This window comes from Sorex araneus, chromosome X (assembly GCF_027595985.1).
Source record: "Sorex araneus isolate mSorAra2 chromosome X, mSorAra2.pri, whole genome shotgun sequence".
NCBI lineage: Eukaryota > Metazoa > Chordata > Mammalia > Eulipotyphla > Soricidae > Sorex > Sorex araneus.
This window is the reverse complement of record NC_073313.1, coordinates 333,034,423-333,049,771: the sequence shown is the minus strand read 5'-3', so window position 1 is coordinate 333,049,771 and position 15,349 is coordinate 333,034,423. Positions and strand designations below refer to the sequence as shown.

The 15,349-nt window shown below is 53.1% G+C and overlaps 1 protein-coding gene across 1 annotated transcript in view; it reads left to right on the top strand.

Moving 5' to 3' along the window:
- The window catches only part of TGFA (transforming growth factor alpha), a 116,685-nt gene that overhangs the window by 23,865 nt on the left and 77,471 nt on the right, over positions 1-15,349 (top strand). The window contains exon 2 of the mRNA XM_055122783.1: positions 14,210-14,263. Coding sequence (XP_054978758.1) covers positions 14,210-14,263 — 54 coding nt within the window. The remainder of the gene's footprint in view (positions 1-14,209; positions 14,264-15,349) is intronic.

Sequence of the window (15,349 nt, the reverse complement as noted above, 5' to 3'; positions counted from 1 at the left end):
TCATTCTGTATCTGTCCCTCTCTGTCTGACTCATTTCACTCAGCATGATACTCTCCATGTCCATCCATTTATAGGCAAATTTCATGACTTCATTTTTCCTGACTGCTGCATGGTATTCCATTGTGTGGATGTGCCATAGTTTTTTTTTTTACATTTGTCTGTTGTTGGGCACTCTCTCTTGGACGGCTCCTATTCAGAAAGGATGTCCATGGTGACTGCCTACATACACACACACACACACACAAACACACAGAGAGACAGAGAGAGAGAGAGAGAGAGAGAGAGAGAGAGAGAGAGAATAAGATGCTCCAATACCTGCACTATTTCTTGGACAACTGTCTCCACTGAAAAGTTGGAATGATGTCTTATTGTTCCAGAATAAAAGGATTTTAATTCCACAAGTGCTTATAAAGGACTCCTGCTCAATATTCTTGTCTTCTTTGGTTCACACTCACTGGACCTCTCTGTGGAATGGTCTGGAGATTTTGGCTTAAAAAGAAACTGAATTTGTTCAGCAGATATTTGTTGAGAACTGTTTATTATTCTATGCATTGAGAATATAGAAAATAAAAAAAATCACCCCCAACACACACACAGACCAAGGAGACAGGAAATAAACATAAATAAAGTGTTATATGGGTTGGGGCGCCACTTGTGTCATCATTTGGCTAGTTTTCCCCGAGGGTACTCCTGGGCAATGAAAATGCTCCCATATCTTGTTTTTTCTTGCTTGCTGAAGAGTAAGAAAGGGCAGGAAGAGGTGGTGGCACGCTCTCTGCAACCAGAGCTGCATTTTGTTCAGTCAAGACTGTGTCACACACCCACCTGGGGCCAGCTCTGTAGCTTGAGGGTCAAGATGGGAAGCTAAACCACCCTTCCAGAACTCTCCTATCTGCTCCCATCACAGAGCTGGTGCTGGTTGATGACAGGTTGCAAGCATGATGCTAACTTGTCTTCAGCAGAGAGTGCGCACATCTAGGATATAGCCTCAGTTTCACATCAGCAGCTTTCAACCAGGGGTCACTGGGGCCCTGTGGGCCTTCAGGATATACTAAGAGGAGTACAGGTGAAAATCACAAAATTGAGGGCCACAGCACAAGACAAAGGTAGGGGGCAACCTGTAGGATGGAGGGTAGGGGGCTGGTGGGGTGGGAAGAAAATGAGATTGGAAAGGGCCTTGATGGAGACAAGGTTGAAAAACACCATTTTATATGAGCAACCCCTATAACAGTAGACTGGATGCTGGATTTTCTGGCCTGTTTTGAAGGCATCCAAGGTTCTGTACTGTACCTTGCCTAGAAGACCCTGGCTCCTCTCTTCCTCCTCTGCTCCTCCTCTACTTCCAAAGAGAGCAGCACTGTCAGCCATTAGGGAGGCATGAGGTGCTCAGTGCCCAGCCGTGACATCGATGGCGCATATTCCTACCACACATTTCAAGATATGGGACAATCAGTGGGGTGTCTTGCTTCTCGCATCTGGCCAGATTCATTGTGATGGCAAAGGCTGGCCAGGAAGCAAACGTTGTTGTCTATCTTTACTTTCAGATGACCCCGGTGGCATAGCCAAGGATGTTGAGAGTGACTTCTCTGTGTTTCCAGAAAAGTCATATAATTAAAATGACACGGTCACAGTAAAAAGCCTCTGGGCATAGTGAATTTCACTTCATAATGTACATTTAGTATATCTCTGTAGAAGGTCTCTTCTGTGTCTTGATTGTCTATTTATTTTTATGGCTGTGTAATATTCCACTGCCTAGTTAATGTCATACAGTTATCCATTCACCTACTGAGTGGTCTTGGTTACTTCCAAGTTTTGGTAATTATGAATAAAGCTGCTATAAAAATTGGGGTGGGGCTGGAGATAGTATAGGGATCAAGTCGCTTGCCTTGCAAGCATGTGGTCAACCCTGATTCAATCCTAGTTTGATCCAGCACTGCATATATGATCCTAAACACCACCAGTAGTGGTCCCTGCATGCAGAGCCAGAAATAAACCTTGAGTACACAGACATTCTTCTATGGGCAAATTGGAGCAAGGTCTCCTCTGTCAACCTGACAGAAAAGGTAGAGATGAGCCCTAAAAGGGAGGGTGGAGGAGCAAGGGAAAGGAAGACAAAGAAGAGAAAAGGAAGGAGGAAGATGAAAGGGAAGAGGGAGGGTGAGGAGGGGAGAGAGAGGAGGAGGAAGGGCGGAGTTCCCTGCAAGGTGGATGGGCTCTCACAGGGCAGGGGGAGGGCATGAAGGGGGAGGTGGGTGTTTGCTCAGACTATGGGCCTTTTCTCCCAACAAAAACCAAAGAAGAGAAGGTGGGTGTACAGTTGTCAGGTTGACAGGGGAGACCCTGCTCCCATTTTTCCATAGGAGAATGTCAGTGTCTCCCACAGGGTTTGAATTTTGTTGTTGTTCCTGTTGTTGTTGTTCTTATTGTTGCTGTTGTTTTGGTTTTGGGTGTTTTTTAAATACTTTACATTGGCACCACTAAAAATTTACCATGTTCTCAACCTGTCACTGCACCTGCTCCCTGCTGGTCTGTCTCAAGTGCCAGCCAAGTGAGGCTCTTCCCAGGTGCCCCAGTGCTGCGCCTGAGGAAAGAGACCCCTGCCCCTGGGGAGTGACGAGCGTCCCAGCCTAGTGCTTCCAGACACGTGGGCAGTCTCTAAAGAATGGGTTTGTAGTGGTGTCGCAGGTTTCTCCATTTCCTCTGGGTCTGAGAGTGTGTGTGTGTGTGTGTGTGTGTGTGTGTGTGTGTAGCTTGTGTGTGTGTGTGTGTAGTCAAATGTTCAGAGCTTTGTTGAAGGGACTTTTCTGTTGGGACCCAGAACGCCTCAATAGGAATGGGGAATTGGCCTCTCAGGCATGAAGTCCTCAGCATTTCGAGAATTGAGCATCCCTAAGCTCACGCAGTAGACACTAGGAAAGCTCCAGAGTCATTGGAACCACCAAAGCCCACCTCCTAGTCCCCGGTACTCTGAGGAGGCACTGCCAGTAGTCAAGGGCCCTGGGCTCAGGGTGGGGTGGGCGGTAGCTGCTCAGGGTGGTTTTCTGGGCACCCCCTACCCACTCCTCCTCTGGACCCCTTTCAGCCATGGGGCCCCACACTTATCTACTATCTCCTATTATTCCTCCTTCCCAATTTTTGTGCCCAAGGAAAAGGTCACCGTATCATGATGGGGAAAGGGAGAGGACAGTAACAGAAACTAAAGGTAATATCCTGATAACCCCCCCGACACCCCCACACCCCCCACCTGCAACTCCTGAAACTTGAGGGGTGTAGCCTTTATCGGAGCCTGGACTCCAGCAGTGGCCTTTGTCTCATCAGATGTGTTCTCTTAGGGGTGTCCTGTGGCCTGACTGCATGGTACAGGCCCCTCTGCCCTCACCCCTGCCCCAGTCTCATGCGCTGATCTGAAACCCCGCCTGATGCTACGGGTCTTTACTTTCGCCCAACTCCCAACCTGGACTCAGCAGTGTTGTCCGGGGGCGTCCCAAGCATGCAGCATGAGGGGAGGGGCTGCATGTGGTCTTCACGGGGGTGGGGGAGGCGGGCTCACATGGAGGAGATGCGGCTGAACTCAGGGGTTGCCTGTTCTCACCTCCTCACTCCCTTCCTCAGCTTCCAGCCCCTCACCACAGGCCATGTGTCTCCTGGACCCCGCCCGAACGGAGAACAGACCTGGCCTTATGGGCTTCCCGGAGACTCCCTTTGCCGGGAGGATGGCAGCTCTGGGGAGGCTGCAACTGAGCTGATAGGCTTTGCGGAGAAGGGGGGAGGCTGTAATGTTTCTCTCGACGCTTCCAGAACTGGCTTTTGAATCCTCAAGTTCCTGGCGGCCAGGCCTTTGCTCAGCCAGCATCCTGTGCTAAGGCTCCCGGCCCTGCGGCTCCAGTGACTGTGTCCACTACATCATCCTGGCCTCATCTCGAGCCCTGGCCCCTCTTTCCCTGGGGATTCTTCAGATGCTCAGAACATTGCCCTTCCTCGGATACCTTGATGCCTGAGTCGAGTGCCAGTCACCTGGAACAGGTTTTTGGAGTGTCATGGCTTGGCACCGCTCCGTGCCACCTCAGAGCTTGGCCCTGGTGGAGCCTGTTGGTGACTCAGCAGCCGGGAGGCCCCGGGGACCCTGCCCTGCCCTCCCCACGGGGCCTTCTGCCAGCCCCAGGCCGCCACAGGGTAGGCCATGGAAGAGGAAGTCAGCATGGGCAGCCAGCCCGGGGCCCCGTCTTTGAGAAAATGTCCACTCGGCCGAGAACTTGGCTGCTTCCTCCAAGCTGGGGAGGGGGTGGCCTACATGCACATGGATGGTCGCAAGCACCCCGGGGGCTGTTGGATGGAAAGGCATGTGGCCCTTGCTGGCTCTCTACGCTGGAGGAGGGGATGTTCGGACCCCAGAGCAGCAGACAGCGATGACCCTGTGCGGCTTGGGGGAGGGCAGGTGTCAGGCAGAATGGGGAGACCGACTTGTATGTGGCCGTGAAGGCAAGGTGTTGAGGTGTCTGAAGGGTGAGAAGAAAGATGCGTGTGCGAGCGGGAGGCTGAGATGTTGGGGTGTCGGGCAGGGTGGGGAGACAGCCATGTGTGCAGCGTCTCACCTGGCAGTTCTCAGAGGCATCTCCACAGCCCACCCTGGGGTCTCTACTGCTCTCTTCTGGCCTCTTTTCTTCTCTGCATGCTTCCCGGAAGTCAGGGCGAGTGCACGTCACCCCCCTTCTCAGCTCTGTGGCCTCAGCCATGCTGGGAGAGGGGTCAGTGTTTGGCATTGCTCCCAAACTGGGCTCTGCAGTGCCCCTGGCATCTTGTGCTTGTCCTCTTTTACCCTCTTCTACGCGCGAGCGCCTCCATGCACCCCGCTCCCCTGAGGCGAGCCAACTGTGGTCAAGCCACATTGGAACTCATGCCCCCACCCCACCCCCCCGGACCCCACGTTTGTTGTGCCCTGCAGTCGATGGCTTCCCGGCATTGGGAGCAGGATGCCCGCAGGCAGAGGAGGTGGCCAATGTTGCGGAAGGGACTTGCAGTCCTCCTGGGACACTGGCCTCCCCGTGTCCTGCTCGGTCCAGACCTGTTGAATCAGTGGGTTCCATGTGTCGCATGGAAGCAGCACAAGCCACACAATGTGTCAGGGCTGTCGCTGTGGGTGTCTGGGAGTGAGGAGGGGATTCCGGAGGCTCCACTGACTTTCCTACTGCCCGTCTGCACATTCTCCTCCCTGTCACACACCCCTCTCCCCCCAGCTGTGTTTTGGAAGCTGGCAAGTTGCTTGCAAAATTCAGCATCCAGGTATCAGAAACCTGTGCGGGGCTGGAGCAATAGCACAGCGGGTAGGGCATTTGCCTTGTATGCGGCCGACCCGGATTTGATTCCCAGCATCCCATATGGTCCCCTGAGCACTGCCAGAGGTGATTCCTGAGTGCAGAACCAGGAGTAACCTCTGTGCATTGCCGGGTGTGACCCAAAAAGCAAAAAAAAAAAAAAGAAAAAAAAGAAACCTGTGAGTTCGTGAGGGCATGGTCGAGGCGAGTGCCACCGCGGGCACATTTGGAAGAGACTCGCAGATAAGAGGCAAAAGCTTCTCAGGGTTGGAGGGATAGTATGGCAGGTAGGTTGATTGCCTTGCATGCAGCTGACCCGGCTTCAGTCCCCGGATTCCCCAAGCGCCACCAGGAGTGCAGAGTCAGGAGTCAGCCCTGAGCACCACTGAGTGTGGCCAAAAAATAAACAAATTTCTGAGGTACAGGTAGTCAAACAACAGCTGACTGAGGCAAAAAAAGAAAAAAAGCATTTGTTGCCAACACCTGAGTAAGCCTGTGAGAGGGAACGTCAATTCCCAAGAATCGAGAAAGGGGCTTCCCCTCGGAAGAGATCACTGGGACGTTCATGGTGACACAGTGGCAGCAGCTGCCCTTGGTCACAGGTCTACCACTTGGTATACGGCTTGTTACTCATGTGACCCCTCGCTAACCCCGTGGGAGCGGTAGATCGCCTCATCCCTCCTTACATCAAAGGAAACCAAGCCTCGGACAGCAAAGGAAAGTCTCAGGACTGCAAGGACTCGAGTCCTCTCCCGGGTGGCCTGGGGCCAGGGCGCCGAGCTGAGGGGTCTGGGCTGGCTGCGTGCAGTGCCAGCAGGGCCATGCAGGGCAGCCATAGTCAGAGAGCACCGGACTGGGGTAGAACCAAGAGATGGGTGAAGAGGGACTTTGGGACTAGATTATGTGCCCTTAGTCTCTGCCTGGGCCGTGGCACCACTGGGTTCTCTGAGCAGAACCCAGAGTGTGTCGCTCTCATTGAGCACTTAGAAAGCTCCCTCTGGCAGCAGAAGCACATGCTCAGAAGCTGTTGGCAGGAAAACCAGTCTGGCAGCTCTTGTGATAGCCGGGGAGAGATGATGAGGCTTGAATTTGGGGCAGCGACCGTAGGGATAGAGGGGGGACAGATAAGCGGGACAACTGGGGAGGTCAGGTGTGGAGGAGGCTTGGCTGGGATCTGTGGGGATGGAGAGGGAGGGTTTATGATGGCTGTCGGGCCTCCAGCCCCACCCAGAATGAGGAGGAGGAGGAGGTGGAGCAGGCTAGGAGATAGGGGATGACTTGTGTTTATTTCAGAACACGGGGCTTGAGGTCTAGACTTCGGGAGAGGAGGTGGGGTCCGAATGTGTATGGGAGCAAGGGGTGCATCTCAGTGCATCTGTGTGGTGGCTTCCACAGTCCATCCCTGTCTCCTTTGCCACACTAAGGAGATTCCCTTGTTCTATAGTCATCTGGGTAAATTTTGTGGCAGTCCCATCTGCTGAGTGCACTCACTTGGACACAGTAAGAATAATTCCCGTGTCTATCTCTTTTTTAAAAAATTCACCCTTAGTAGTTGATATTTATGATATTCCACAGTCAGCGCCATGATCCTCTGTGGCCTGCAGTCACGTGGCCTTGGGACTCAACTGGAAATCTGTTGTGGAGTTCTTTGGCGAATCCACGAGTCGGGGCAGGGTTGGAGGTCATGCCATCTCTTCTTCCTGAATTTTATAGAAGTTACACTGAAGCCATGAGAAAAACCAGAACAAGGCCCCATGCTTTAGTGAGTATACATGGCAGGCATTCTGAGGAACTTGCATGCTGCTTCGTACCTTTGCAACAGTCACAGGCAGCTGTGTTCTCATGGATAAGGAGGCTCAGTGGAGTTAGTTCATATAGTCACAGCCTCCCAGGTGAGGAGGGGCAGAACCAGGACTTGAACTTGGGCCTGACATCTGGGATAGGGAAATTCAGGCTAAAAGGGAGCCCAGGGACTAGGGTCACCAATGACTGATGCTGCCTCTAGTAAGTCTCTTCAACTCTCAACTGGGGCTTTTAAAGGGCAGAGCTGGGCCTGAAGAGCTTCCCAGTCCCTAACTTACTGGCATCTCAGAAGACATGCAGCCGTATACAAGATATACAAGATATGAAGTCTCGTTTCTTCTCTGTCTCAGCAACTCCTCAACCAGAATTAAAGAATAGTGGATGTGTGCCCTGTGAGTACTCCATCTGCTCAACCGTTTCTGCCTCCCTGAGCCCCTGAAGGTTCCTTCTGAGACTTCTGGGTTTTCCTACCTGCACACATATTGAGATGGATGTGGGGGGAAACACCACCACGGGCGTCCATCCAGGTAGCACTGACTGACTTTTCATGATGCCATCATCATAGTCTATTGCCTTAGACTCATCAAGTTGAACTTGACTGTTCATGGTCACCCCACGGGTCATTAGGAAGGACAGCTGAGAGTCGTGAGCTCACTGACCAAAGGATACCTCCTGGGTTGTGTGTTCGGGACATTCAATCAAGCCAACATCAAGACTGCCTAAACCTAAAGGGTTTTAGGTTTAGGATCTCCCCCCCCGTTTTCTGTCCTGTGAACTTGAAAGGCAGAATAATCATAAATGAATCAGATCCATTGAGACAAATGCACACAGTCTTCACTTTTGCCTGACCCTTGTTCAAAGCATGGAATCCAGTTACAAAGCACTGGAATGTGTGCCTGGTGGCTGAGGAAGATGGATAGCTATATGTCTCCTGAGATGCCAGTAAGTTAGGGACTGGGAAGATCTTCAGGCCCAGCTCTGTCCTTTAAAAACCCCAGTTAAGAGAGTTGAAGAGACTTACCAAAGGTGGCACCACTCATTGGTGACCCTAGTGCCTGGGCTCCCTTTTAGCCCAAATTTCCTTATCTCGGTATACAACTGGCTTATTTTCAGGAGCAAAGAGAAGGACGTGGTCTTTCCTAGCATGTCTGTATTCTCTGGCTGTACTTCACAGGCCAACAAAGTACAATGAGGTCAACTGGCTGGCGTGTGCACTGTGTCACTTACAAGCTGCCTGACCTTGAATGGTTACTTAATCTCCTTCCTTCTACAATGGGAGTGGAAGAGCACCAACTCCCTCAGACTTGCCTTAAGGATCGAATGAGATGACGTGGAGTAAACCTATATGCTCTAATCGATTAGGGTTCGAAGTCCCATCCTCTGCCCTGCTTGCAGGCTGAGCAGTGTGAGAAGGGAACAGAGGAGACCAGGCAGGCTCTGGTGGGCTTCCCTCCACCCCCCCCCCACTGGCTCAGTTGCATCCTCCTCTTGAGCCCGTCCCATGTCACAGCTATGTTGAGGTTCCAGGGTCATTTAAGGGTTTGTAACTAAAAGCTTTCTGCTCCCTGCAGAGCTACTTTCTTTGCTCTGCCAAAGGGCCCTGCCACCTGAAACCCAGCACCGACCTTTTCAATGAATCTCTCGAAGACTCTCGTTGGGGCGCCAGGTCCAGCCTGTGTTTTGAAAAGCAGTGCTCCAGATGCCGGGAGGGTAAAGAAAGAGCCCTCTGTGCCCAGATCTCATCGGCCCAGGGTGATTCATTCCCACGGCGTGTATTTCTGAGCGCTGCTTACCTTCCCCTACCTTCTCCTCATCTCGTCTGGCCAGTTCCTCCATAAATTCCTCTGCAGCTTTGCTGGGCACCCTCTGGGTCTCCGGTGTGTCTGTCATCTGCGGGGCCAGTAGGGATGGTCCCCTGTAGCTCTGAGAGAAGCTGTTGTCTCCTGAGAGACCTCTGCCCGGGAACACTGGGGATGATCAAGCGGCAGCCTTGGCCATTGGCATTGATGTTTTCTGAGTGGAGCAGAGACACGATCATGTTGGCGTGGTCCTGCCAGCTTACCTCCTTACCCCTGCCTGAAATGCATTTCCTTTTCTTTATTGCCAATCAGATCAGTTCTTACCCTGAAACCAGCATCTTCTCCGGGCTAGCAAAAAAATCTCTCATCTTTAAATTTATCAATAAGACCGTGCAGTGTTGGCATTTTGCCCCTCAGTGAAAGCTCTGTTCTGTGTGCAGATAAGACTGAAATGTTAGGAAGTTTTTGTCTTAGAACCTGCACTAGCAGCCTTGGGTTCTCTGTGACTGACTTATACTGAGTTCTATGTCCATGTGGCTGCCTGTCAGTTGCCCCCATAGACTTAGTACCAAACTGCAGGATTCTCATCCTCTAGCTATCACCAACTGCTTCCTGAGCACCTGGCTCTGTCCCTCCTAACCCCCAGCCCTGAGTATAATTGAAGAAGTGTGTGTGTGAGCACGTGTGTGCATGTGTGTATGTGTGTGCGTGGGCATGTACCTGTAGGGAGGCTGACTGCTCCTGAGCGCACACACTCCCTTCTGCCTCTCTCTTGCCTGTCTCCTTTCCATCTTGCATCTGCCTTCCTGCAGGCCGCTCCCCACTGCTGTCTCTCAGTCCGTGGCCCCCTCATCCAACAGGGCCGGATGTACCCTCTCCCCACCCTCCCACAACTGACACCAGAATCCCACCTTCACCAGGGACACCTGGTGACGGAGACCCCAACACAGCTGGGTTGTGAAGCTCCTGATTCCTAAAGGCAAATACTCCCCCATAGGTGGAGTGGTGGCAGCTGGGAAGCCAATGGTGAGGTGGCAGAGCCCCACAGGGTGTGAACAATTCTTCTGGGGTGCCCTAAATTGTGTCTCCCAGGCCTAGGCTAGAGGAACTGAAGGTCCCTAGAGGAGATGGTCACTGATAATGAATGCCCCAGGTTGAAGGCACAGTCAGCCTCCCAGGTACATAGAAGGAGGTGGGGTGCAGTGTGGGGAGTCCCTTCTCTGTGACCTAGAAGAGACAAGTGCCCTACATTTTCCATTGGCATATCAAGAAATGGGTTTTCCTATGGCTCTCTTCTAAGAACCCCCCAAATCCGTGGCTGACTTTGCTTCGGACACATCTGCCTAGAGGCAGTTCCCTACGTTCCCAGCAGCTGGTTACCTTATGGACCCAAAGGCCTTATTGTTCCTGGAGGGCAGTTCTGGGGGGCCCCTGTCCACATAGGGGTGAGAAGATCCACGTTTCACAGTTCTTCCGTTGGGTTTCTCCTCACACTACCCCCTTTCTTTTCGCTTTTTGAGGACCACAATCCTGGGGATCCCCCGTTTGTTGCTATTTGAACAGAAATGGGAGCCAGGCAGCGGGAGCCTCCAAGGGAGAGCTGCCCTGTAGGCGGTAGCCAGCGTCTGTCTCCCAACCTGAGCCTGTGCCAAATGGCCTGTGAGAGCACATCCAGGCCTGTGACAAGCAGATCCAAGCCTGTGACAGGCACATCCAAGCCCTGTGATGGGCATATTCAGGTCTGTGATGGCCACATCTAGGCCTGTGACAGACAGGTCTATGCCTGTGATAGGAGCATCCAGGATGGTGACAGGTACATCCAGGCCTATGACAGGAGCATCCAGACCCTGTGACAGGAACATCTAGGCCCTGTGACAGACAGGTCTATGTCTGTGATAGGAACATCCAGGCCGGTGACAGGCGCATCCAGACCCTATGGCAGGCATATCCAGATCCTGTGACAGACAGGTCTATCGTGACAGGCACATCCAGGTCTGTGACAAGAGCTTCCAGCCTATGACAGACAGGTCCAGGCCTGTGACAGGCAAGTCCAGGCCTTATGACAGGCGAGTGCAGGCCTGTAACAGACAGGTTCAGGCTCTGTATCAGGCACATCTAGGCCCCATTGACAGGCAAGTCCAGGCCTGTGACAAGGCAGGACCTGGCCATGTGATAGGTGCTTCCCAGCCTATGACAGGCACCTCTAGGCCCAGTGATGGAGCAGATCCAACCCCCTTAATCGGTGACAAGCAGAGGCCAGGTTGGGGCCCATGGCTGTGGGCCCAGCCTCCGTGGAACAGTGTATGTGGAGGTCCTCACCTGGGCTGTCCCCACAGGTGCTCTGGGAAACTGGAACCTCCAGACCTCATGTTTCCGAAAAGTGTCATATAGCCCAGCACCCACACATGCAGCCTTGCGGCCAGCACGCTGGCTCTGGGCCAGGCAAATTGGGCAGCGGGGGTGTGGACACTCCCCACTTCCCCCAGCAGGTCTCGCTCAGGGCAGGGGGAGCTGGAGGCTGTGGGGGGAACCCCAAGAGTCTGTGTCCTAGGCCTGTGGGATCTGTTGTTTGGGGCTTCGGGTGCTGAGCACGGCTGTCCCTGTGTGTCAGGACTGCTGAGGGGTTCCTGCACTGTGACGATGGGACTCGACACTGGTGTGGGCTCAGCACTTGCAGTGGAATTGGGATTAGGCTCAGCACTTTGGCAAATGTCTGTTTTTTGCTTTCGTCCCATTTTGACGGAGGTTCTGTGCTTGGCCATGCCATGAATGGGAGCTTCATGAGTACAGCGTTCCACTGTTCCACACCCACTGCCAGATCTCTTGCTCTTTTTGGAGTGGGGAGGGAGGGGATGGGTTTGGCCAATGCTCAGGGGTTACTCCTGGCTTGGAGCTCAGGAATTAACTCCTGGCGGTTCTCAGGGGACCATATGGAATGCTGGGGATTGGACCGACGTTGGCTGCGTGCAATTCAAACACTCGACCTGCTGTACTGTCTCTCCAGCCCCAGCTGCCAAATTTCTTCACCTCACAAAGCCTCAACTTCCCCAGGCGGGGAGGCCAGACTGTGCCTGATGCAGGAGTCAGCATGAGGACTAAATGTGATACCCCCGTGGGCCCCCGGGCCGGGTCAGGAACTGGGGTGTTCCCCATCAGCGAATCCCTCGCTGAGAAGCAGATGAGGCCTGCCCTGTCGTTCAGGCCTGGGACTTCGTAGGACTCAGGGAACTCACCCCACCAGCCGCGCCCCACCCTCCTCACAGCACCTCAACTAAAGCGGTGCCTGATGTCACCTGCAGACAGGAGCGCAGGGTGGGGACTGGAGAGCAGAGACACCTTTCTCCTGGAATTGCTCGAATTATGCATAAAAATGCAGGGTCTCTCCTCTCCCCTTCCTGTGCCAGCTTTGCACACTAGTTTCCTGAACACCCTTGTGAGTTTAATAGTGGATGGACAACTCATTGGTAAGGAACAGAAGGGGGCGGTGACTTGTTCCCCTGGTGTCCCCCAGGGAGCTGCTGTCCGCCCGGCTTTGCTGGAGCAGAGGTTGCCTGGCCGGCACTTCCTTTGACTGACAGGTGAGGAGGGAGGTGGTAGCTCGTTCATTTGCTCAGGGACAGTTTGTGCCCAGCCAGCGGCGCTTCCTCCAGAGAGGTATGCAAAGCATCTCGTGTTGTTCTCCACACTAATGTTGGTCACTGGCTGGCTTCCCCGGAGTGCTGTGGGGGAGTGCCAGTAGAGCTGGGTCATGGGACCCCAGGACAGGAGGGCCTCCCTTGAATATAGGGTGTAAGATCAGGCTTTTTCACATGCCCCGTGGAACTCAGAGTCGGTGTCTGATGAGTTGCATGGCACTGGGAAGCCACAGCACTGTGCTTTCTCCTCCTCTTCTCACCTCCTGGGGCCTACGAGTGGGAAATCCTCACCAGGTCTCCCATCAAAGCAGGCTGAAGTTTTATTATTTCTTTTCCTTTTTTTTGTTTTTGGGCCATACCCAGCCATGCTCAGCGATTGCTCCTGGCTCCTTTCTGGCAGTGTCAGGGGGTTCTGTTGAGGGTGCAGGGGATCAACTTCAGGGCAAACCCTGCACTCCAGCCAATTGGAGTACACGGTATTTCTCCCTACAGAGAGAGTCCCAAGTCTGAGGGTCTTATCTGGCCTGCGAGTAGGACACCTGTGTGTCCCCTCCTCGAGGGTAATGGGGACAAGCATCCTCCTAGCCCCACTGAGGGGTTGAAGGGAGCCCCCTATAATTTTTCTGTGCTGAGTCGATCCTTCTATGCTGGGATGTCTGTCAGGGGAGGTGATCATTTTTTGCTCACTCAATGGAGTTCCTGCTGGCTGCAGAACGCAAGCGAGTTTCCTTTTTCATGAATGTTTCCAGAAACTTCTGGTGATAGGGGCTCTTGGGGGCCTACCACCTTCCTGCCTTCCTAATTCCCCCACTGCTACAGTCCATCCCTGCTGGGATCTGGACATCAGCAAGGGAGTTAGGCCTGTGTGCCCCAAGATATATTGGGGAGAAGCCTGGTGGTAGCTGCCCCCACATTACTGGCAATAGCAGGGCTCCGTCCCTGGAGACTGGGTAAGAAAGACCCTACACACTCTCTCTCTCTCTCTCTCTCTCTCTCTCTCTCTCTCTCTCTCTCTCTCTCTCTCTCTCTCTCTCTCTCTCTCCACACACACACATACACACACACACACACACACCAGCACCAGGCTGCAGTATTCTTGGGGACTAGCTGTCCCCTCGGCTGGGGGTAACTTGTCCCTGAAAGAGAAGTACCCAACTAGACTGCCCAGTTTGGTGGCGGTGCATGAGCCCTGCTATTACCTGGGACAGGTGGAAGGTGGCTGGGCTGGGCATGGCTGGAGTCTCAGCCCAGTGAGGAGCTGCTCGTGCCTGGACCCAGCATGCCGGGGGCCCACAGAGCAAAGAGATGCACCCCAACATACAAGCGTGGGATGGACTTGCTGCCCCTGAACGGACATGCCCAAATAGCTAAGACTTGTCCATTTCATGTTGAGTCTATTCTACCACCACGAGAAAGATAAGATATCCCCCCAACTCCCGCCAAAAAGGAAGGGGGGGAACGTGATGGGGAGAGAGCAGAAAAGCTCTCCATGGTGCTTCCTTCTGGCTTTTGGAACAATGTGGCCCCCACTTTTTATTTTGTTCTGAACCGTACAAATGACAGTCAGGTTTGTGTGTCATGTGCTGTGCGGAACTGCCGTGCTGAGGGAGGGGTTTGCTGAGCACCCTCTAAACTTCTGCTCTCTTCCTCCCCCTTGCAGGTGTCTTGTTGGCTGTGTGTCAAGCCCTGGAGAACACCACCGCTGCCCTGAGTGGTGAGTCCCATGCACTAGAGAGGGGCGTGCAGCAAGGAATGGGCAGGGCTGGTCTCTGGAGCCTGCTGGGCCCTCAGCTCTGTCCTGCTGGGCTCACGTGGGACCTGAGGTCCTGCTCTGGAAGCTATGTGCAGGCTCCAGGGGACTGTTCCCCTGTCTCTCAGCTCATCCTTCCCTGTCGCTCCCGCCTCTTCAGACCTGCTATAGCGTTGAAGGGTCTCACTCAGTGGAGTTCCTGCCGACGCAGAACTCATGAGTGGTTCTTTTCTCATGCATGTTTCCAGAAACTTCTGGTGATGTGGACTCTTGGGGTATTGGAAAGCAGAGTCTGCTGAACCCTGGTGAGAGCTCAGAACGTAGCTCCTTTTCTAGCCTGGGTCACTCATGTAAAGACAAAACTAGAGAGGAGCTAGAGTGGTCGCTTAAAGGACTGATGCACATGCCTTGCGTGCTCAAGGTTCCAGGCTCAATCCCCAGCCCCCGAGAGGCTCCCAAGCACATTCCAGTGTGGCTCTGGTGTCACCTAGCACCGCTAGGCCCAAGCAACATTGCATCACAAGGCCAGATCATTAAACTGACCTGGTTGGTTGAGCTTTACCAGAAGTGGCCCTAGGCCCCTGGAGCCTGGGATGTCCCCAGTCCCCTTCCCATCACAAAAAATATCAGACTCTTGCGCTCTCTTGTCTGCTTCTGCCTGGTGATTTTTACTTAGTTCCATGCCTGTTTATCTCTTGATATTTATTCTGATAATTCCTAATTTCAGTTTAAAGATCCCAGATTGGGAGATTGGAAAGTTTGGGAAAGGTCAGAAGCCCAGCCCTTGTGGGCAGAGCACGATGGCCGCTCCGTGCCCCTTGCACTTTGCTTCTAGGCCCTGTCCCCATGCGGTCATGTTTTCATACAATTAGTCATAGAGAGGAAACTATTTTGATTCTTGCTTTTTAAATTCAAGTTTGGGGGTGTGCATTTTTCCATGTTGCTGCAAAATCTTGAAATTTATTCTTCTAAAATGTCATGATGTTCCAAAAATAAAATAAAATGTCACGATGTTCCATTGAAATGGACATGTGTTACTCAGCCAGGCCT